General features: G+C 40.2%; 2 protein-coding genes across 2 annotated transcripts; both read right to left on the minus strand.

Moving 5' to 3' along the window:
- Nucleotides 1–3,560: 3,560 nt before the first annotated feature.
- LOC103056257 (olfactory receptor 5G9-like) lies at nucleotides 3,561–4,493 on the minus strand. Its single transcript, XM_007435482.2, has one exon. It carries the CDS (start codon nucleotides 4,491–4,493, stop codon nucleotides 3,561–3,563), a length of 933 nt encoding a protein of 310 aa, XP_007435544.2.
- A 14,036-nt stretch (nucleotides 4,494–18,529) lies between these two features.
- On the minus strand, nucleotides 18,530–19,474 carry LOC103056013 (olfactory receptor 5AS1-like). Its single transcript, XM_007435481.1, has one exon. The coding sequence runs from the start codon at nucleotides 19,472–19,474 to the stop codon at nucleotides 18,530–18,532; it is 945 nt and encodes a 314-aa protein (XP_007435543.1).
- Nucleotides 19,475–25,017: the final 5,543 nt, after the last annotated feature.

The following is a 25,017-nucleotide window of genomic DNA, read 5'->3' on the forward strand; positions in this document are numbered from 1 at the left end:
GTGTTCTTTTTCTGCGAAGAAAAGTAGAAAGTAAGTTCAGCTGCAAAATGTCACAAAAACTGACACTGAATGGAAGAGGACTGAAAAGGAGACAGACTGCATTCACCCTATAGCACACAGTGCTTTTTTTGCACAAAAGGGCCCCAATTTCAATCCTTAACTAAAAAGAAAAACTTTGTGTAACAAATGAAATTGATTATTTAAAAATCAGACATCACACATCACGTACAATTTCAACAACAATACTACTAAACTTGCCACTTAACCTTTCCACATTACTTGATGTTGCAGTGATGGTTCTATTACTTGTTCATCTTTCCTTTGTTTTGAAATAATATCTCATAAATGCCTTGATCTCTCTAATACTGCATTTTCCCCTCTGTCCAGTTCAATCATGCATCAGTGGGAAGACTGAAACGATGCCTTTATTTCCTTCCTGAGTTGTTCCTGACTGTAACGCCAGACACTCTTACCTGGGACTAAATCTTATTTTGCTAAGAGTGGGTCCTTTTAAACAGTCAGACGTGAGAAAGCCATGCATGGCCTCCAGAGAAGGACTCCTTGAGATCTCTGGTCTTGCAGCACAGACAGATGTGTTTATATTTGCTTGAGTTCTTCAGCTTATTTGCCGGAGTTTGGGGAATGTACTGCCACTATCAAATGGTTACCAGCAATTATTTTTTGTTCCAGTGGGTATAAAGATTAATTGCCCTGAAAAGAAGTGTCTAATCTGAAGGTACTTCAGTTTCTGCCTGTTAGTGCATGCTTTTCATTGGCTAACTTTGCAAAAAAACCTATGCCTTGGAATCTTCAGAACAGGACAGGTCTCCAAGAGTCAGGACTGCTGTCCTCATGTATTTGAATGGCTGTCACATAGCAGAGGGGTTATAGTAAGAGTTACCTCACTGTTAGGAATAGCCTGCCTTGGGTGGTGGACTCTCCTTTGTTGGAGGTCATCACTAAGATGATCTCCAGGGTCCTCTCCAGCCCTTGTATTCCATGATTCTGTAAGTAGTTTTAAACATGGCTTTCACACTGATTTCCTCCGACATTTTCTTTGATTATTTTCCAAAAAATATTGAATAAGTTTTTGTTCTACAAAGGCATCTTGAAATGGGAATGCCACATTCCTACCTTCTTTCTTAAACCAGGATACCCTTTATGTTGGCCAGCAGCTAGAGTGGCTCCTCTGCCACCCTCTTCACAGCACTGTGCCATATTTTCTCTTTTAAACTATGGGATGTGGTTACTTATGTGGATGAGATTGAGATGTAATTGATAAACCATGTGTGAGGTATCTTCTTCTACCTATTTCCTCAATCTTATTCAGGCTTGAGGAAAGGGAATCTTACTTTGCCATTTGAAAAAAATCTAGTCAGATCTTCCTTTGTAGCCAAAGCATTTTCCCCTGCATTTAGATTGGTTAGACTGGAGGGTCATGTAGGGCATGAGAAAAATGGATGAGGATTAATCAAGGAGAGATGGGGTTCAGTCACTGGCTATGCAATGGAAACTGCTGTTCAGGTGATCCATGTCTCCAAGTTAGGTACTGGCTGGTGCTCCAGTTCCTAGAGATGGGATAGGCCTGTACCAGCCTAAGGTGGCCAATAGATACTATGCTGATCCCACACATTTGGCATCCCCTGAGTGCACCACTCACAGTTTAATTGTTGAAGTGCCTCTGATTGCATCTGGGGCAAAATCTGTCTCTATAAGGGAGAAACACTACCTGAACACCAGCACAGCTAAGAACAACTTAATGTTACCTTAGGGCAAGGGTTGGGGATCAAATAGAGACTATATCATGAGGACACCACAGAAGAAAGAGTTTCACAAAGCATGTTTGGGCAACAGGTAGATACAAGGTTCTTAATTCAAATTTGTGGGTGCTTTTTCCCCCTGCCTGGGGTCTGAAGCAAGAGACAGAATGAATGATGAATGATGAATGAATGAATGAATGAATGAATGAATGAATGAATGAATGAATGAATCTCCAGGAACTTTCTCCCAGCTAGAACAACTGACCACATGCACTACACACATCCTACAGATGTCTTCTAACAGGAAATTATAGACCTAGAAAACAAAATTTGGGAGGGCTGAACTCTGGACTTGGCCTCTGAGCACTGTGACAGAGGATACATTGAGAAAATATCCACACGTCTACATAGTTTTCTTGGCAACCTCATGGAAGTGGTTTCCCATTGCCTTCTTTCAGCAAGCTTTTTTTGACTTCCCAGTCTAGCTGATAGCCCTGCAATTTCTTGATGTCTCCCATCCAAAAACTAACCAGGCCTAACCTTGCTTAACATCTGAGCCCAGACAAAGTAAGTCAGATGCTGCCCCTTGCTGAGACTTTATTGGATTTCATTTAACTTATGTTATCTGACAGCTTTCTCCTTCTGTAAGAATTTCAATTCAATGGAAACTTTGGGAGGATTATAGGGGCTGCACCTAAGGTTCTCCAGTGTTGCATGAGTCCCTGTGACCTTAGTCTCTAAAAATCCATTTGAAAACCTAAAAGGAAAAAACACCATTTTTTTTTACCTCTGCTTGAACATGGACAATTTTTTTCCTAGACTAGTAGCTCCTAGGTGTGTGAAGGCTGTGATTCCCAGAATGAATCTCCCAGCCAAGATGAACTCAACATTCTGTATGGAAAGTTATGGAAACCTATATGTCCCCACCCCTCAGGACCAAAAAGAGCACAGTTGTTTAAACCAGAGAAAAAAAAATTAAGTGATAAAAAAAATCAAACAGAATTAGTTAGCAACCATAGAAGTGTCAGGATTTTCTCATGGGAAAGAAGTTCATCCCATTATCTGTACAACAATATTATGGCTATATGAGTCATGTGACAAAGTTGTTATTGTTAGTGTAACTTGTGACTGTGTGTTGTGCACGTATACTGCTAATTATTGCCACCTATTGGCGTGTGTATGCTAGTTACCCAGTGGGTGGGTATAGAGTGCCAATATAACTGGAGCCCATAATTGTATGCCCAGCTTTGGCAGTTGCAGTTGTAGTTGTAGTTGCAGCCACTATGTAGGTATGTAGATTTATGGATTATGTAGTTGTAACTAATAACCAAGTAGTGTACCTCTTCTCTGAGAGTTTTTGGCTAGAGACTTTATGTTTGTGGATAAGTCTTGGATGCTGAATATATGAGAATAAGTGTTTTTTCTATATTTTTGTATGCAACTTGTATTTTATGGAGTTTTGCATTTTTATCAATAAACAACCAGATAGTATATATTTTCTGGCTGACTTTCTTTGGAGAACAAGATATGGACATTGCAGTTTGCAAACCTATCATGCTGGTGTACATTTTCCCTGGGCAAAGGGTTTCTGGGAGCACTGCTGTACTCTGTTCAACAAGAAGATCAGAATTATTTCTATTGCTTCTTGTGTTACTGTGATTACTACAAAATGAGATTTTATTCCACATCATCATTGTTATCAAAATCTTTCCTGACATATTTTAAAAGCAAAATATTAAAATCATTGTTTTTCATTTTGCACCAAGCTGGAACTCATCAATTAGGAGACCAGCTCAAAATTCATAAAAGTCCCTTTCTTCTGATCACTCTGCCTACGGCATCTTGTATTTCCTTGTTCCTTATGCTATAGATCAGTGGGTTTAACATGGGAATCACCACTGTATACAACATGGAAAACATCTTGCCCTGGTCTGCTAAAAAGCTATTGCTGGGCCGTACGTATGTAAGGAAGAGGGTGCCATAGAAGATGGAAACAGCTGTGAGGTGGGTGGAACAGGTGGAAAAAGCCTTCCGCTGGCCCTCTGCAGATCGGATCCTCAGGATGGCAGAAAGAATATAGATATAGGAGATAATAACAAAACAGCTGCTGAGAGTGCCAAGAGTGCAGGACATGATAAATAACACTATCTTGTTGATTTGTGCCTCTGAGCAGGAGAGGGATATCACAACAGGGATATCACAGAAAAAGTGATTGATCTTGGACTTGCAGAAAGTTAATTGGAAAGTCATAACTGTATGTGTTGTGGCATTTAATATTCCAACAAAGCAAGGTCCAACTAATAGTTGCATACAGGCTTTCCTAGACATAATGACTCTATACAGTAGTGGGTTAGAAATGGCAACATACCGATCACATGCCATCGAAGCCAAGAGATAACATTCAAAACCCAGGAAGAAGCCAAAAAACCACATTTGTGCTGCACATCCCCTTAAGGAGATAGTTTTGCTTTCTATTACAAAATCCATCAACATCTTTGGGGTGACCACAGAAGAATAGCAAAGGTCAACTAATGACAGGTTACTAAGGAAGAAGTACATGGGGGTGTGAAGTCGTGAGTCCCTCTGGATTAACAGAAACATCCCAAGATTTCCCAGCAAGGTGATGAAATAAACTATCAGGAAGAATATGAAGAGCAAAATCTGTAACTCTGGAGAGCCAGCAAATCCAACAAGGATGAATTCATACACCAAGGTGTGATTTGCTTTTGCCATGTGTTCTTTTTCTGCGAAGAAAAGTAGAAAGTAAGTTCAGCTGCAAAATGTCACAAAAACTGACACTGAATGGAAGAGGACTGAAAAGGAGACAGACTGCATTCACCCTATAGCACACAGTGCTTTTTTTGCACAAAAGGGCCCCAATTTCAATCCTTAACTAAAAAGAAAAACTTTGTGTAACAAATGAAATTGATTATTTAAAAATCAGACATCACACATCACATACAATTTCAACAACAATACTACTAAACTTGCCACTTAACCTTTCCACATTACTTGATGTTGCAGTGATGGTTCTATTACTTGTTCATCTTTCCTTGTTTTGAAATAATATCTCATAAATGCCTTGATCTCTCTAATACTGCATTTTCCCCTCTGTCCAGTTCAATCATGCATCAGTGGGAAGACTGAAACGATGCCTTTATTTCCTTCCTGAGTTGTTCCTGACTGTAACGCCAGACACTCTTACCTGGGACTAAATCTTATTTTGCTAAGAGTGGGTCCTTTTAAACAGTCAGACGTGAGAAAGCCATGCATGGCCTCCAGAGAAGGACTCCTTGAGATCTCTGGTCTTGCAGCACAGACAGATGTGTTTATATTTGCTTGAGTTCTTCAGCTTACTTGCTGGAGTTTGGGGAATGTACTGCCACTATCAAATGGTTACCAGCAATTATTTTTTGTTCCAGTGGGTATAAAGATTAATTGCCCTGAAAAGAAGTGTCTAATCTGAAGGTACTTCAGTTTCTGCCTGTTAGTGCATGCTTTTCATTGGCTAACTTTGCAAAAAAACCTATGCCTTGGAATCTTCAGAACAGGACAGGTCTCCAAGAGTCAGGACTGCTGTCCTCATGTATTTGAATGGCTGTCACATAGCAGAGGGGTTATAGTAAGAGTTACCTCACTGTTAGGAATAGGCTGCCTTGGGTGGTGGACTCTCCTTTGTTGGAGGTCATCACTAAGATGATCTCCAGGGTCCTCTCCCTGGAGAATATTCCATGATTCTGTAAGTAGTTTTACACATGCCTAACATTTTCTTAAGGGCACATAATCATTTTTTTTGGAAAATAACCAAAGAAAATGTCAGAGGAAATCAGTGTGAGATCTCCTCTGACAATTTCTTTGGTTATTTTCCAAAAACATTATGTGCCCTTAAGACATTGTTTACTCTTAGCAACCATGTTGCTAGATTTTTCTCAATGACAATCTGGTCTTTCATGTCTTCCAACAATGCATTCATTGCCACTGTCACTGAGTCCATCCACATTGCTGATGGCTGTCCTGTTCTTTTTCCCTCCACTTTCTCCAGCATTACAGATTTCTCCAGAGAGGTACATCTTTGTATTATGTGTCTGAAGTAGAATAATTTGAGCCTGGTCATTTGTGCCTTGAGTGAGAACTCTGGGTTGATTTGTTCATTGATTCATTGATTCATTGATTTGTTTTCTTGGCTGTCCTGGTATTCTCAGGAGTCTTCTCCAACACCAAAGTTGTAAAGTGTCAATATTCTTTCTATCCTGCTTCTTCAAAATCCAACTTTTGCTTCCATATACCATAGCTTGCACAATTCTGAACTTCACATCACAGCATTTGAATATATTTTCCAAGGCCTTCATGGTTGCTCTACCAAGTGCTAGTCTGCATTGTATTTCTTGACTGCTTGTTCCTTTACTGTTGATAGTTGGTCCTAAAAGGCAGAAGATATCCACCACTTTGATATTTTCATTGTCAGTTTTAAGACAGTTTTTTCTACCTGTTGTCATTAGTTTGATCTTCTTTCTATTTAATTTTAGTCCCATTTTTTCACTGTGCTTTTTTACTTTTAGTACTAGGGCTTGCAAATCCTTTGCATTTTCAGCTATCAGAGTAGTGTCATTAGCACAGCACAGGTTATTGGCATTTCTTCCTCCAATTTGAAAACCAGGCTCATTGTCCTATATATGTTCAGCATGTAGGCTGAATAAATAACTGGAGCATATGCAGTCTTGCCACACTCCTTTGCCAACCTCAAGCCAATCTGTTTCACCATGTTCTGTTCGTATTTCTATGGGTATTCCATCAGCTCCTGAGGTAATGACCGGAGGGCTGATCTAACTTCATCTTCTCGTACTAGAGGTTTTTGTAAGTAAGGAGTATCTTCTAAAGTATCTTGGATATTGACATCTCTACTGTACAGTATTTCAATATACTCCTTCCATCTTCATTTGATTTACTTTGAATCAATTATTATCTGTCCATTGGTATCCTTTAGCATACCAATTCAATGTTGGAACCTCCTTCTGAGTTCACAGATCTTTTGAAAGCCTTTCCTTGTTTCCATCTGTTTCCATCTTCAGTGTCTTTACAGATGTTGTAATACTCCTTCTTGTCTCATCTAACAGCTCTGTGAAACTCTTTCTGAGACTTTTGTCTTTCTTGGCTTTGGCTTCTCGTTGTTTTCTTGGTAATTTCCATAGTTTGTTCTAAAGTCCAGTTTGCTTTCTTCTGTTTCTTCCTTTTTTGGCAGTCTCTTTTCACGTTCATCCTTAACAACTTCTTTAAGTTCATTACATAATTCCTCTGGTTCTCTAGCAATAAGATTCAGAATTTCAAAGCAATTCCTGATGCTCTCCTTGAAAATGGTGGGTATATGTTCAAAATCGTACCATGGAAATTGGCTGGCTTTCTTCTTTAGTTTAACTTGGAGGTTGCACATGAGCAGTTTGTGATCTGTTCCACAATAAGCACCTGGCTTTGATGCTATAATTGAGCTCCTCCACCTCCTTTTAGCAATAATACAGTTAATTTGATTTCTATATACTCCATCTGGTGATGTCTCCTGGTGATACTGGTTTTGTAAGCCATACAATCCAACTATGTTTTCCTCTTTAATGTTTCCAATTTTGGCATTCCAGTCTCCAATCACAAGAACACATCTTGCTTGCATGTTCTGTTGATTTCCAGTTGAACTTGATGATTGGAGTTGGGTGGTTAATAAATGCAAATAAATAAATAAATAGACCAATGAATAAAACTCATGACCCTCCTCTTCTTCTGCATCAGAGGTTGGAGCATAAACTTGAATGATGAAGGTTTGTCCACAAAGTCTACTCAATATTATTTGGTCATTGATTGCATTGTAGCCAAGTACTGTTCTTCCTATAACCTTCCTAACTACAGTATAAAGCAAAGGTGTTCCTCCTTTGTTTTTCATATCCTGAGTAATAAACAATGTGATCTTCTGACTGAAAGTGTCCAATCCCAGTCCTTCTCAATTTGCTGATGCCTAAGCTGTCAATCTGTAGTTGTTTCATTTTATCTTTCATTGTGTTCATTGAGCTTCCCAGTGTTCATGCTCCTTATGTTCCATGTTCCTCCTGTAATTCTGTCTTTGCAGCTTTGGATTTTCTTTTCCTGTATGGCAACATCAGCAACTAGATGTTCTGAAGGCTTTAATCCAGCCACATTATAAACACTATAGTACTCCAAAAGATCTCCAGCTCTTCCTCAGTAGTATGTTGAGTGCCATCTGACCTGAGGGGCCCATCATCCGGCATTATATTGTCAATCATTTTATAATTTCTATCCATGTGGTTTTCTGAGTAAAAATACAGGAGTGGTTTACCATTGCCTTCTCCCACATAGTATGAATTGATATCTTTGCCATTGTCACTAAAGTGGTTACCTGCCTCCTGCATCTTCCTATATCACTGCTGCCCAGTATAGGTGCCTGTTTGCTTTAGGGATGACCTTCATGCCTTGGGTGACCCTGTTGGGAGTATATATTCTTGGCATACACTCCTGACATTCTTCGCTCATCCCTTCCAGGAACACCCCCCTGCCACGATGAGGCAGCATTTGGGGCAGGGATGGGATATTGTTCCATAAAATAGTGAACAGGTTTTTGTTTTACAAAGGCATCGTAAAATGGGGATGCCACATTCCTACCTTCTCTCTTAAACCAGGATACTATGTAAGTTGGCCAGCCGCTAGAGTGGCTCCTTTGCCACCCTCTTCAGCACTCTGCCAGATTTTCTCTTTTAAACCATGGGATGTAGTTACTTATGGGGATGAGATTGGCTCATGAGTTCCAGACTAGATAGAAAGCAGGAATAAAAAGCAATATAGAGGTCTTTCTATTAATAAAAGTGGAAATTAACTTTAAGTACCACAATAAGCAAACATAATGTACCATGAAGAATTATGGCAGCCATTGGCAACCTATCTGGGTCCCAGATGTCTCTGTGTGGCCTCATCCAACCCCCTCCCAAATCATCAAAATCTTATGAAATTTCCACAAGATTACTGGTATTTTGAGAGATTTATCTTGAGGATGCAGATATTTTGCAATCCTTTGAAATCTCATACTGCACAATTTATTTGTTTATATTTAGGTCAGTTTACAATCTCTATAACAGGAAAAAAAAACACAAAAAGATGGTGGAAGAAACAACAGGGACACTTCTAAAACAAAATTAATATGTGAGAGCCTAAAAGAGGCCACTGTAGCACAAGGCCAGATCACATGAACTAGAGTATTTTGAGCAGCACTTCTACAGTATCTCAAATTCTTCCTGAAAAAGATGCCTAAATATCCAATATTAATGAAATAATGTGGTTAAATTAACTATAATTTTAAAACTACAGAAAGATTATTTAAAGATGCAAACATAATTTTCTGTTGGTGTACATGTATTGAATATTACACTTCTGTATTCATGCCACTGTAAATTCCTCAATATCTAACTTAAGTGTTCCCTTAACTTCAGCTTGAGAAGGGGACAATGTGACTCAGCCTTCATCTCTTTCTCAGCTCCTATCTGAGGCCACTTAACTTAGTTTTTTCCTAGCCAAGGCTGACGTTGTATTCAGCTGTGACTACAAACCCTAACAGAATCATTTTTTGCAGGAAATATGGCCCTTCAGGGATGACAGAGCTGATGATGATCTCAGGGAGTGAGATCTTTCCAGCTCCTCTTGGTTGCTTCAAGGTAGGGAATGACTGCCAGCTGAGCACACACTCTCCATGACATAATGACTGTATCCTGAAGTGGATTGGAAATGGCTTTATATCAGTCATATGCCATTATAGCCAAGAGGAAACACTCAGCAGTAAAAAGAGACAGAAAAACCGCATTGGTAGGGCATATCCAGTCAACGAAATATTTATTTTCTTTACGACCACGTTTAGTAAGATTTGGGTGTGACAACAGAAGAGTAGCAGAGATCTACAAAATACAGATCGCTTAAGAAGAAGTACATGGGGTCCTGAAGCTATGAACTCATCCTGATTAATAGGATCATCTCAACATTTCCAGTCACTGTGGTAATATGTGGTAACTAGGAAAAAAGCAAAGAACGGATCTGTGGGTTTGAGAAGTCACTGAATCCCACGAAAATGAATTTGTACACCGTGGTATAATTCTCAATGGCCATGGCTTCCCATATTTTGTAGGAAAAAAGAAGAAAATATTTATCTATGCTATCAGTATAACTTCCTCCCACACCCTCTGGATATTGCAAACTAGTGGGAGTAATTTTCTAGATCTCCTCAGTTAGGGAAACACAAACAATAGCTTTTAGGTTCCTGCAAGTTAAGGACAGGCCTTTAAAAATCTCTGTTGGCTGGATATTTTAGAAAAAGCTCCTCAAGGAAATGGCTCCCCTATTTCTGGACACATGATTTAAAACAGTGGTTTTCAGCCTTCGTATTTTAAGTTCCACTAAGCACACTAACAAAGAAGCTGGGTCTCGCCAAGACAGGAAAAGAAAACTGAACCAAACAAACGAACAAAAAATCTAAGGCTATATATGTTTACAGATATTCTGTTATTATATTTATCGGTTTCAGTAGGCTTGAAGGACATAAAAATTGCAATAATGCTATAGATAGTATTGGTATTATACCCCAACTGAGATCTAATTAGGATGAAGCAGTGTTTGCCTAAGCTCCAGTGAAGAAATACGTGCAAATAATGAAAGTGAACTAGGGCTGAAGCAGTTGTTTCCCAGTGAGCCTTCTCCAACTGAACCAAAAACAAGAACTATATCCAAACCAAGAGAGCAAACTGGGATTGAGACAATATTGGCCACTGGGTAGCAGTGTTCTCCCAAGCCCCCCCCCCCCCATAATAAACTCAAATTATACTGTACATAACACAAACTTTCAGAGGCTGCTTCCATCACTGGCTGCAGGAAATGCTCTGATGAGATGCTGAGTTCCCTTGAATCTCAGCACATGCAACTGGAGACTTAAAAATGTACCCTGTAGATCACCAACGGTGCACATTCCCGTAGCTGAGGAACACTGATTTGGAGCTGCAACTGGAGAATCATTTTAGTCTTAACACAAGAATAAGCGTGTGTATGTGCCTACCATGGGCACATATAGCTATGCAAAATATATTTTATATATGTGTATACCTATACATGTACATATGCACACACATATACAGTATGCACATATCCCAAATGATTATGGCATTAGAAACATTCCTTAGAAAATCCTGCAACTGTTCCAAATTCTAAAAGTGGGATTAGTTTCTAATATGCATATCATAGTCATTCCCATCCCATGCTAGAATGAACACCTGGATTTTAAAAGATCTTTAAAAGAACTGGAGAGAGCCAGTTTGGTGTTGTGACTAAAAGCACTAGACCAGACTAGGAGCGGGGACACCTGAATTCTAGTCCTCCCTTAGGCATGGAAGCCAGCTGATGACTTTGGGCTAGTCAGTCTCTCTCATAGCCCTAGGAAGGAGGCAATGGCAAACCACTTCCATTGCCAAGAAACTGCATGGACCTGTCTATGTATTGGCCAGGAACCAGGAGTGACACGAAGAACTGTAACAACAGCATAAATGGGTATTTCTGCTGCCATGTCATGAGTTCCTTGCCATCTAAATCATAGCACTAGGTTTTATTTCAGGTCCAAACTAGATATGATGTTAAATGAATCACTGGACATTTTGGGATTTTTACAGAAATTGCAGTGTCTGAGAAGGATAAGCAAAATCTGTAAGGGAGGTGTTTAACTCTTTCTTCACCCATAGTTCTCAGGAAACTGCTATGAGGTAGGCTGATTCCCAGTGGTGTTTATTGTAGTTTGCCACTGGGATAATTGCAGCACTGAGAGAGGGGCTTGGAAGGAGCAAAGTAGAAAGGATGAGAGTCTCCCTCTCACAACATGGAGCACTTTGAGCTGGAGCCATCCAGTAAGTGCTCTGTTTGCAACTTTGAAGGTAGCTGATGCATCCAAACTGAACACCTGGCGTTGGCGGCAACACCATTTCATTTCTCAGATTCTAAAATAGAATTTAAAAGGTAGGAGAAAAAAAATAAAATAAGAAACGCATCAAGAGAAGTGGCAAATTATGGCTGCTGCAGTTCTAAGTGCCACTGGAATAAAAACTACACATTTTCAAAACTTGGTTTTGAACAGAGATAGAGAGGGAGGTAGAAAGCAGAGGTTTTTCACTATTCTTTGCCATTTCATCTGATCTAATGGCAGAGGGGAGTGACAGGACCATTAAGGTAGGGACATGGGAGAGATGAATAAATCAAAAGCCTATTGTTTAGAAAGTATTTCTCACTATCTGTGATAAATTGTATGTTATAAACAAACAACTACAAATACTGTTTTTAACCTACCCATTCTCTTGTGCTCTGCTAGTACTTTTTCCTCTTCCAGTTACTTTGAAGTTCTTGTCCACATTGCTGAGGAGGGCACATTTACTTATTTATTGAGAAGGATGTAGCTTCCAGTGATATAATGGAGGCAATGTCTGAAAAAGGGCATCATGAAGATGACCTGGATAGATTCTTGAACATGGCTGAACTGTTTCTCTACAACTGTTCTATGGAAGAGACTTTATACTGAGGGACTGGACCTGGGGATTTTGACCTCCAAATGGGTCTGATCTCTACTGGCAATTATCTTAATGGCTTTAATGGTAGAAACTAATTCCACTGCAATGTCATTTGAAGATCTGCCTTCTACACAAGAACATTGTGTAGAATGTTGGGGCATGAACAGTGGTGATGACATATTGGCCCAGGTCAGGGGCTTTCAGAGGTTTTCAGGCTATAGAACCTGTTAGTTAAAAAAAAAAAAATCTGGACCTCCTGACCTCCCGATCCAGAGGTAAAGGTCTGTTGATAGAAAATTACCATCCCCCCCACCGCAAGCCTCAGAAAAATTGCCATGGATGCCCCTGGCTGTGTTCAAGTGAACTTCCCCTCCCCCCGCAAAGTCCATTGTGGAATCCTAGAGTTTCACAGAACACAATCTGAAAAACCCTGGCCTTGTTCATTAATCCAGGTATTTAAACTCTGGTTGGCTATAACAACTCATAAGCTATAATGGGTGGGTTAATACAACACACTCAGGTAATTTCCCCACTAGTGATTTATAACATCTTCATAACAAGCCATTGTTAAAGTGATATAAATCCTGTCTGAATTACTGTTATTTTGACACAATGATGGTTGGATTACTCTTGAAGATGCTTTAAGTCAGTAGTGCAGATATGACCTAAGTCAAACAAACACTAAGTAAGTCACACTAAGAAAAACAAATCAACCACTTTATGGCTTGGCATGCTTTATAAATCAATTTCAACCTCCATGGGTTCTGGGCCTTGGGTTTTCATGACAGACATCAGGTGGCAGCCATGGCTAGGAGGGCCTTTGCACAACTTTGGGTTGTGCGTCAGTTGCTCCTGTTCCTGGACTGGGGGGCCCTGCTCCCAGTTACTCATGCCCTTGTGATCTCCAGACTGGACTATTACAATGTGCTCTACATGGGGCTGTCCTTGAAGAGTATTTGGAAGCTTCAACTGGTGCAAAATATGGTGGCATGGGCAGTTACTGGCACCAGTTACTTGGCACATGTGACACCCCCACTCCACAAGCTGCATTGGTTTCCAGTCTGCTTCCTAGTGCAATTCAAGGTGCTGGTTATCACCTTTAAAGACCTTCATGGCTTGGGACTGGGTTACTTATGGGACGGTCTCTCCCCAGTTGTTTCTACACATCCTATCCCACCCAACAGGAGGGGCGTGGTCTGGGTACTGTTGGCTAAGGAGTGTCAGTGGGCAGGGCCCAGAAGCAGAGCTTTTTCTGTTGTGGCACCTACGCTTTGGAACATTATTCCCCCAGAGATTAGATTGGCCCTGTCACTGCTGGTCTTCCATAAGGTCTTGAAAATTTGGTTTTATAACTGCGCCTGGGGTGGTTGTTGTGGGAAAAATAGGAGGCAGGAGTATAGGTAGTCCTCGTTTAGTGATTGCAATTGGTTCTGGTGAAATGGTAGCTAAGTGCGAAGGTTGCAGGTTGCTGTCCTCTGATTCAGACAAAGTTGTTTCATACAGTGTCCTGTGCCTGTTTTTCCCCCTTTTTTTGTCCCCTCTTGGGGCGGACAGATTGCTTAAACAAGCTATCTCTTCCTGAGCTGCTTTCCTCCACAGTGCAGTGCGTGGCTGTCAGGTTCAGCCCAAGAAACTCCATGAGACGGTTCCGGAATTGCTTAGTTACTTTATTAGCGTATACCTGCTAGACAGAATCTTGCCAGACTAACTCTAACTCCCAAAGTCTGCAACTAAACACTATGAATTCCTTAGGGTGGTGCCAGTCTCATCCTCTTTGCTTTCCCACGCTCAGGCTGTGGGCTGAGGAGATGCTTCTCCCCTTGACCTTGAACCTCCTCACCCAAGTCCTCCATCACAATGGCATTCTTAAAAAGTCCTAACCACAAGTTAACAAGCTCAGCTCCGTGATCTTAATTAGTTGATTAGAACCCTCTGGCAGGTGCCCAGCTGCTGTCTGAAACTGATCAGACCTTAATCAGTTTCACACTGAAGGCTTTTGTTGTCATAATGAATTTTTTATTATCCTTTACTACTGTTGGATTTGGGAAGGGTTGCCATTTGAGGCAATTGCTAAACAAGCACTACCTGTATTAAGTATGTTTGGTGCCTTGAGTTGATCTGTCATCTATCTATCTATCTATCTATCTATCTATCTATCTATCTATCTATCTATCTATCTGTCTGTCTGTCTGTCTGTCTGTCTGTCTGTCTGTCTGTCCGTCCGTCCGTCCATCCACACACACACACACACACACACAGACTCATATAAAGGTAGGATAAAAATCCAATAATAATATAAATAATAATAATTTTGTATTTTATTTATTTTATTGCAAGCCACCTAGAGTCACATATATAAGATGAACAGCTATATAAACAAACAAACAAACAAACAAACAAACATCTCAGCCCTGATTCACAAGGGTGGGCCCACACTTCAGGGCAGAAGAGGCCTCCTAATATAGAGGACATTACTATCTGCCCTTTGCCCTACTCAGATGACTTCGTAGTAAAGCCGCAGATAATAATTACTACGGACATTTATTTATTTTTAGTCGAGTGTCTGAACAGGACACTGATATGATTGCAGGTATATCACAGAAGAGATGGTTAATTATGTTACCATGACAGAAGATTGGTTGAAAAGATAAAGTTGCATGTGGGGTAACATTCAGCACTTCTATTTAGCTGTAAGATAGGCCAAAAAGCATCCTCATATTTAGTGTGATGTGTGAGCAGGAGAGAGATAGGACTGCAGGGATGTCACAGAAGAAATGCTTGATTATGTTGCTATGGCAGAAGTTTAGCTGGAAAGGCAATATTGTTTGCATTGTGGTGTTCAGCACCCCAAAGAAATAGGGAATAATTACCAAGAGTGTGAAAACTCTTTCTGAGCCTCAATTTTCACCAGTTTGCATTGACTTAAACTGAACCCCATTTACCATTAGGTTGACCATCCACCCAGTTTAAATTGATCCTTCTGGAGCTCTTCACAGTTTGGAGCTCTTGAATAATTTACTATAATCTATAGACTTGGCTAGCTCACTGCTTACCCCTAAGTTAAAATAATTTATGACATGCATCAGAGAGGGTGGCAGAAAGACTTGGAGTTAATTACGTGGTGGTACTTTCTGTGCCAGCAGGTATTGCTGTTCATATAGCAAGGAAGGAGGTGGTGGTTCTTTCAGTAGGAGAAGTAGATGTTGCTGAACTACAGAAAGATCACGGTGGAAGAGGAAGATTTTGTGTTAAGCTTTCCTCAGTCAACACACAGCAGTGCTTCTCCTTCCCCTGAGTATGCAGCTTACAGTGACAATAGGCTATGGTGAAGGAAGAGAAGGAAAGGTCCAGACTCTTATCCTAGAAACGTACAGGTAGATGATTCCTGCTTTGCATGGGTGCCTGTGGGTTGAGTCTAACAGGGGAAATGAATGTTGCAACCTCATGATGCAAACTCTACCCCTTTGGGACTTACATGATGGTGTCGAAGTATATGGTGATGTCATGATGTGTGTTTTAGTATTTATCAAGCACATGATCACCATAGGCGAGAATGTTTGGCATCTGGCAATGTCATCCATGCTTTCACGTTTGAAGAAGCAGCACCCGCATAGCACCTCTTCAAAAAGGCAACTGTACAGACAAGAGAAAGGAATCCGCACTTGCTGGAAATCTCCCCTTCTTGGGCAGAACAGGCAGACCACTTTGCAACATGGGGATTATAGCAGTGATAGAAGCTTCCCAAAGCAACTGAGATGACCCATAAGATAGGGGAGATGAGGGACATTAGATAATCAGTCTAGTGGTCTACTGCTTGAAAGATTTTGTCTTTTAATAAAGGTAGAGTACCATACCCTTAACTCTTATTTTCAGCTGAATGTCTATGTCAGTGTGGGCAGTCTGCAGGCTACTTCAGGCAGCTGCATTTCATTTATGGCATTTGAGCACCCTGAGGCCACTCCACTGTGATTTGGCAGAAAAAAAATTCAGTGGTATGATTTTCGGCAGGCAAATCCAGTTCCCTTTATACTCAATCTCCCCTTCCAATGGCCTAAAATCATGCTGCCAAATTTCCCTGGTGCAGTTTTGGGCCTTTTAAAATTATTTTTAAGCATGGAAGTGGAAATGAGGTTCTCTTCCTCCAGACCCACTCTTAACGCTCTCCACACAAAATGAACTTTAAAAAATTGGCCTTGTTTGTACTAGTGATGTCACCCCCATTCCAGTAAAGTACCTGTGGTCTTCTAGGCGATTATGGGGGAAAGTTAGAGTCCCTGACTGGGAAAAGCTGCTACTCTATGCTGCATTCAGAGAACACTTTAGGGAGGTATTACAGGAGACAGGGTGATGCATGTTCCTGTCCTTCATCATGACATGTGGAATAGCAGAAGTGGAGGCCACGCATTATTTTTTCCTCAGAGGGTACTAGTGAAGAAATTTTGCTGTTCAGAAGAGTCACTGGGAGTCAGACAGCATATACATTTAAAATAATAGTAATAGTAATAGTAATAATAATAGCCCACTGGTGGGAACTTTTGTACACAGAAGTGATGGATGAGACCCACACTACTTGTCATCTGAGCACACTGTGAGGCACATGGTAGAAAGTAGATTGGAGGTTAGGACAAATCCATCCATGGTTTTATGATGACCAAAAAGGGTGCCAATATGTGAAGGCAGTATGTGATGCCCGCTTTGCAGATATTGGCTATTTTCTTCATATTACCATATTCCACTCCAAAGGGCTCTCATATAGCATCAACTTTTTCAGTGGTGAAATTAGCCTAGGATTTTGCAGTGCTGTACACTATTGGCATCAGTTGACAGCCTTCTCCATTCCTCTCAGATTGGTATCTCTGAGTTCAGAGATCTTTTGGAAGACTTTCTTTGTTTTTCTGTGTCTGTGTCCATTTTTACAACTTTACAGATATTGTTGTAATACCACTTCTTGTCTCTTCTAATAGCTCTTTGAAATTCTTTTTTAAGTTCCTTCCTGATATCTTTCTCCCTTCCCTTCCCTTCCCTTCCCTTCCCTTCCCTTCCCTTCCCTTCCCTTCCCTTCCCTTCCCTTCCCTTCCCTTCCCTTCCCTTCCCTTCCCTTCCCTTCCCTTCCCTTCCCTTCCCTCCCCTCCCCTCCCCTCCCCTTCTCCATAATTTCCACCATTTGTTCTGACATCCAGTTTGCTTTCTTTTGTTTCATAATCTTTGGCAGTCTATTTTTACACTCATCCTCTGTTCTTTACGTTCTTTAATTTATTTCATTCCACAGTTCCTCTGGTTCCCAATCAATGAGATTCAGTACTTCAAAGTGATTATTGATGTTTTCCCCAAAAATGGTGGGTATTGCAGTTGTTACTAAAAGGATCATCTGCCTCCAGCATCTTCTTGTATTCTTGTTGCCTGGTATAGGTGCCTGCTTGCTTTGGCTAGGCCACTGGGATGACCTGCACACCTTGGGTCACCCTGCTGGAAGTATATGTGCTTGGCATACACTCCTGGAGTTGTTTGCTCATCCCTCCCAGGAACATTCCCCCCCTTCTCCCCTCCAATGAAGCAGCATAGCAGTAATACAGGGATCAATTCTCATACAGATCTCTAAAATACTTCTTACAGTATTTCCTCCCTTCAGTTTCATCCAAAATAATTTCATAATTTTTAATTTAAATTCCTGGAGGCTTCTTGTTTCTCCCTCTCCACCCACTACCCCATCTCTCTCTCCCTCTCCCTCTCTCTCTTTCTTCATCCTTCCAAGTCACAATGCATTTTTTTTTGCCTCTTTTCATCTTAACTATTTCTTGTACTATTTGATTGCATTTTTTTCTCTCTGTACACATTGTACCACATCTTTCTCTTATTGTTTTTCCCCCCCAGCATTGGTTCTCTTGTATGCATGCTTTCCTTAATCACAGTCTTTTTCACTTCATCATTCTACCCAGAATCCTTTTTTATATCTCCCAGAAGCATAGTTGCACACATTTTTTTTGCTAAGCAGATACTCATCAGTTAACATTCCCCCCTTTTCTACTTTATTATTATAAAATAAGAATAAGAATAAGAAGAATAAGAATTTCTTGGATATGCAGCATAGTCCTCTATGTGCATGCTTTCTTGGAAGCAAGTCACCCTGTTCAGTGCCCAGTACAATTTGTAATTCTCAATATGAGGAAGTGATATCATAATGTTAACCATTTATGCCTGAGCAGAAATCCCAGTCTTCCTCACTATCCTTCTCAGGGCTTCCTTCACCTCCTTATTCCTTAGGCTATAGATTAGAGGGTTTACCATAGGAATCACCACTGTATAAAAGACAGCAGCCACTTGGTCTTGTGCTTCAGTGTTGCTTGAGGAAGGCTTCAGGTAGATGAAAAGAATTGTGGTGTAGAACAAGGTGACGGCCATCAAATGGGAGGCACAGGTAGAGAAGGTCTTCTTCCTTCCCCCGGTTGAGTGGATTTTTTGGATAGCACTGATAATATAGATATAAGAGATAAGGATGATGAGGAATGAACAGAGTCCTATCAGCGAAGAGATCACAAAAAGCAGAATCTGGTTGAGCTGAGTGTTAGAGCAGGCAAGCTTCAGAATTAAGGGAATATCACAAAAAAAATGGTTAATGACATTGGAGCTGCAAAAGGGAAGGCGAAAGCTAGTGTTGGTGTGTACCATGCCATTGGCACAACCCACAAGGTATGAAGCCAGCACCAGGCAAATGCAAACCTTCTTGGACATGACAGCAGGATACAACAGCGGGTTACAGATGGCCACATAACGGTCATAGGCCATGGCAGCTAGTAGGAGACATTCTACACTGGCAAACACAGCATAGAAGTAAAACTGCACAGCACAGCCAATGAACGAAATGGATTTCTTTTCAACCAAGAAATTCACCAGTGTTTGGGGGACAATGACAGTAGAGTAACAGAGATCTGAGAAGGACAGATTGCTAAGGAAAAAGTACATGGGTGTTTGGAGATGGGAGTCAAGATGAATCAGTGCAATCATTCCAAGATTTCCCAGAACAGTGATCACATAGATGGCTAGAAACACCACAAAAAGAGAGGTGTGGACCAGTGGATTATCTGTGAATCCTGCAAGGATGAATTCTGACACTGTGGTTTGATTCCACTGGGCCATGGCATCAGATCAGTAAGCCTGTAAAACAAAGAAGATGGACTGGTACATATCCCTGTAAATCCATAAATGTTAACACTAGCTTAAAGTTAAATTATGTAGCTATTATTGCTCATTCTCCTTTATGGCTCCTTTTTGTTGTAATTTATTACATATGTTAAAACAACCTGGGGACAAACATAGTAATTAGCGATGTAAATGTGATGTTGAATTATACTCAGGAATTATGGAACCTGACTTTTTATGAAGAACTCAGCAAAGAGAAATATTCTGCAGAGGTAGAAAGAAATTTACGCTCCTGAAATTAAAGAGTAGAATCAAGAGATGGGGTCTTTATCAGTTTTGGAAATGTCTTTATATTTTCAGTTGAGAAGAAGGAATAATATGTTTCCATATGGTCTAGATATAATAATATGTTAATGAATTTAGCTACTGCAATATTAATATTATATGGCTCATTTTTCCCCTTCAGTTAAGGTTCATGTTAATCCCTATTTTGTATACATTTTTCCAATTGTGTTACCACTGTTGTATTATTATTTTTTGTTCATTATAATTTGACTGTTATATTCAAAAATAAAAAATATTTTTTTTAAAAAAAATCTATTTGGATATATAGACTACTTTGTAACTTATAAAATCAGAAGTTATGCATGGCAAATATGGAAAAATGGAAACTAAGTCTAAGGGATATTATTATTATTCTGGTTGCTCACACAGCAAGACATTTAGACCGAATCTGGCATTTTTATCCACTATTGAGTCCTTCCCAAAGACCTGGGATAGGCAAATGTTTGATGGTTTGATGGTGTTGGAGTATCGTTGGAGGATATAAGCTGTTTCAAGTAAAGATGCCTTTTGCAACTGACTGATGGTGATTTTATCAATGCCAACGGTGTTCAAGTGGTGCTCCAGATGTTTTGGGATTGCACCCAAGGCACCTGAAGCTATTGGTACTACCTTTGCTTTCTTTTGCCACAGTTGTTCTACTTCTATTTGCAGATCTTCATCATGTTCTCCAGTTCGTTCTCTTCTCTTCTGCTGCCTCCAGGTATTGCAATGTCCACTATCTAGACTTTTTTGTCTTTCTTTGTCTTTCTTATCATATGTGTTATATAGCAGGTGCTTGTCAGTTTGAATTCTAAAGTCTCAGAGCACTTTGGCTTCTTCATTTTCTATTACTTTGTCTGTTTTGTGATCCCACCAGTTCTTGCGTGCAGGCAAATGGTATTGTTGCTACTTTGTCATGCCATTGTCAGTCTGTGCAATCTTCTTGCAGCAGCTAACTAGGTGGTCCACTGTTTCTTCAGCTTCTTTGCAGAGGCAGCATTTGCTGTCTGTTGCTGTCTTCTCAATTCTGGCTTTATATGCATTTGTTCTTAAGGCTTGATCTTGTGCAGCCAAAATTAGCCCCTCTGTCTCTTTCTTCAACTTTCCTGCTCTTAGCCATTGCCAGGTCTTGTTATCTGCTTTGCCTGCTAGTTTTGTGTGTGTGTGTCTGTGTATTGGCCATGTAATACTTTGCCTTGCCATGCCTCTTTTCTATTCTTCATTTGAACTTTCTTGTAGGCCAGTTTGGTTTCTTTGGTATTCAGTAAGCCTTCATGGTGTACTAGCTTCAGTGCATCTTCTTCACTGTCCTTCAGATATTCTTCCAATGCTTTTTTTTCTTCTTCAACTGTCTGGTGTACTTGTAACATTCCACACCCACCTATGCCCCTTGGTAAGTACAGTATGTTAACGTTGCTGTGTGGATGAAGGGCATGGTTCATTGTCATTATTTTTCTGGTCTTCCTATCCAGGACTTCTAGTTCTGCTTGAGTCCAGTCCACTATTCCAGCTGTGTATGTAATGACTGGAATTGCCCAGGTGTTAATTGCCTTAATGGCATTTCCTCCACTGAATTTGGACTTTAAGATCTTCTTCACTCTCAGAATGTATTCACTCCTAACCTTCTTCTTGACTTCAGTGTGCTTGATGTTGTCAGCCTGAAGGATGCCCAGGTATCTGTAGTGTTCTTCTTCATCCAGACTTTTGATGTCATTTCCATTGGACATTTTGATTCCTTCAGTTTTCACTATTTTCCCCCTGTTAATAGTCAGGGTGGCACATTTGTCCAGTCCAAACTCCATTGCAATATCTTGGCTGTATATTTGGACAGTGTGAGCAGCAATTCCATTTCAGATGGTGTTTTTCCATACAGCTTCAGATCATCCCATGTAAAGATGGGATAACCTGGCAGATGTTTTTGATTTTGATAGCCATGACCTTACTTGTTCAGTATTGTTGACAGAGGAATCAGTACAATGACAAACAGTAGTGGTGATAGTGAGTCTCCTTTTAAGATTCCTCTCTTGATGCTGACTTCTATCGCCATTGACCAGCAACTGTGTCTTCCATTGTACCACTGATCTTTGCACAAAGCTTCTGATGTTTCTACTGACTTCTGTTATTTCTAGGTACTTGATTATTCAGTCATGTGGCAGGGAGTCAAATGCCTTCTTGTAATCAATCCAAGTTACATACAAGTTGGTCTTCCTTCTCTTACAGTTTTCCAAAATCATTTTGTCAGTTAAAAGCTGATCTTTTCTCCCTCTGCTGTTTGGGCAGTTTCCTTTCTGCTCAGAAGGAAAGAGCTTGTTTTCAACTAGATGTTGTTGGACTGCATCAGCTACCATACCAGTTAGCAATTTGAAAGTTGTTGGCAAGCAAGTAATTGGCCTGTATTTGCCTGGTGCTGCCTCTTTAGCTGGATCTTTCATTAACAAGTAGGTTTTGCCAGATGTTAACCAATCTTCAATTTCACCTCCTTGCAGTATGTTGTTAAACTGCTTGGCGATGAGTGGGTGCAGACCAGCCAGATGTTTCAGCCAAAAACCATGCAGTTCATCTTCACCTGGTGCTGACCAATTATTGATCTTCCTTGCCCTTTTCTCCACCATTTCTGCTGTTATTATAAGTTCTTTCATTTCAGCTTCTTTTTTATTCTTATCTACCTCCTGTATCTAAACTGCATTCTTGTTGTATTTCTTTGGATTGTCCCACAGCTGCGCCTAGAATGGCACTGTTTCTTCTTTGTCAGGTGTCGACTGGTTCATTGGATTGATGGATTGGTAGAAATGTTTCTGATTCGACTGAAATTGGAGATTCTGCCTGTAGTGTGCAATTTGAGCTTCATATCTGCTGATCTTTTTGGCTATGACTGTTATTTGCGGCTTTATTATTTCTAGTGCTTCCTTGATCTTCCTTGTTTCTAGATGATATTTCTTGATCAGGTATTCTTTGGTCTTGTTCTTCAGCTTCTTTTCTTTCATGTGTTCTAGCTTGCTTGCATCTGATCTTAGCATGCTGATCTTATTTTCTATCCTGATCTTCCATTTTGGTGGTGCACTGTTTGGCTTTTTTTTCCTGTTTGTTGATTTTGCATCCAAGGCATTCAGTTATAACTGCAGCCATGCTGTACATCAGTTGGTTTGTTTCTTGCAGTGAGCTGGTGCTTATATTTGATATTACATTATTGGCATCATTTAATTCTTGTGCTAGCTTTTTCTTTGTAACAAGTTTCAATGCAGACAACCTTATTCTGTTGTTTTTGTGCTGTTCTAGATACTCAGTTATTCTTTGTTTCAGTTCCTCTTGTTTTTTAGTTAGAGGGCTTTGTTCTTTCTGAAAAGAAGGCTGTCTGAGCCTTCTGTCTGAGCCTACTGTCTGAGCTACTTCTGGCAAGGCTTCAATTTCTTTGCCCTGGGTAGAGCTTTGCAGTTCTTCCAATTCTACTTCTGTGAATACTTTATTTCACATTATAAATTGATGTTTATCTGCTAGCCTCTGTCTGTTATTTCTGATTCTGGATGTTGTTCTTTCCAGAACTGGTGCATTCTTTTCAGATATCCTCTTCTCATTGGACTTTCTTTCTTTCTTTCTTTCTTTCTTTCTTTCTTTCTTTCTTTCTTTCTTTCTTTCTTTCTTTCTTTCTTTCTTTCTTTCTTTCTATTTGCTATGGGTAAACAACTTTTCTTCCAGTAATTCTGCAGCTGCTGGCCCTGGTTGCTCAGCCAACAGTCCTGAATCCTGTAGCCCACTTGTCACCAGATGTCCAGGAACTAGAACACCTAGTGCAGTCCTTGTTGACCCAAGCAATAACCGATCTGGCATAGATTTCTGCAAATTACGTCTTAGCATATTGTTTATGGGAGAGACTCTCTTCATCTGGCTCCTCTGAGGAGACCTGTCTAGTATGGTTGAACCTCTGGCATCACTTGCATCCTCCTCGGAGCACGCAAGCCACATAACCACGTCAGGGTAGTGCCTCACTGGGGGATTATTACTATTCCTATTATTATTAATATAAGCTTCAAATATACAATGTATAATGTATAATTATATGCCTCCCTAGAGTTTGTTAGGATATAAATATTGTACAAAAAAAAGTTAATATCCTTCCCCCCACCAAAGTATGAAAAAAGTGTTTGCAGATCCATATGCATCATAGTAACCATCAAGACCAAAAAGCATATGTTGAAAGAGCAAAGGGCTCACATCCAGGATAGAACATTGTACTGGCAGTATGCACAAGCACATAGAAGTAATAGATAAACCCTAACCAAATTTCAACCAATTTGATTTTTCAAAATTTCATAATACAGTTGTCACTTGTTGAATTTTTAACATTTTAAATGTTCAAATACACATTTACCTTTGAAGTGAAGAATTTACTTCACTGTTAGAAGCATATTATCTAGGGAAGCCTTAACATGTTTAGGCCATGCCTCACACACCCTTATTAGGAACATTTAACATTTTATTTTAAAAATCAACTCAAGTGAATAGGATACAACATAATGCATTCTTTTTGCTTAAAGCCAAGACCAGCCTATCCCAACAGGTATGTAAGGCACACACTGTTGCCCATCTATCTGCTGCCTAAAAGGAAAAAGCATCAAAAAGCATTTCTCTTCAGCTGAGGTTGTAGAACGTCAGCCACAGTCCAGGTCCAAAGACACCCACAGACTGGAGGAAACTTGAGATTTCACTCTGGAGAAAAGAAGACTGAGGGGAAACATACTAGACATGTTCAAGTATGTAGAAGAAAGCTGCAGAGAAAATGGGCAAGTACTGTATTCCATGCAGAAACTAGGAGCAGAAGTAACAGGTAGAAGTTGCAGCTGTCTAGATTTTGTTTAAAAAGTGGAACAGTCAACCTATGAAGGTTGTGGGTTCTCCATCTCTGGTGGTTTTTAAGAAGAGGTTGTACAACCACTTCTCAGTGGCTAAATTGGTGTTCCTGCACATTGCAGAAGGTTGGATTAGGTGATTCTTGTGGCCCCTTCCAACTTTACAGTTCTATTACTCTATGAGAATTGTCTGTCCTTAACTTGACCCAAAGGACACAGAGAGACAAACCACTTCTTGTAGGCTGTGGATGACCTTCAGTCCTATTTTTTTACAACACCCTAAGATCATTCCTGCTGATTTGTGATGGCACATGTTTTATTGTTATTCTTCCCCCAAAAGTGCAACATAGGTATGTTAAATCTTGAAGCTGA

The sequence above is a fragment of the Python bivittatus genome, unplaced genomic scaffold (genome assembly GCF_059951505.1).
Source record: "Python bivittatus isolate LINGU-HERP-01145 unplaced genomic scaffold, Pbiv_v1 ctg000480_np1212, whole genome shotgun sequence".
Taxonomy (NCBI): Eukaryota; Metazoa; Chordata; class Lepidosauria; order Squamata; family Pythonidae; genus Python; species Python bivittatus.

What these genes read in the sequence shown, in the direction of transcription:
- LOC103056013 (XM_007435481.1), bottom strand. Translation starts at nt 19,474, where the DNA reads ATGGCCCAGTGGAATCAAACCACAGTGTCAGAATTCATCCTTGCAGGA.
- LOC103056257 (XM_007435482.2), bottom strand. Translation starts at nt 4,493, where the DNA reads ATGGCAAAAGCAAATCACACCTTGGTGTATGAATTCATCCTTGTTGGA.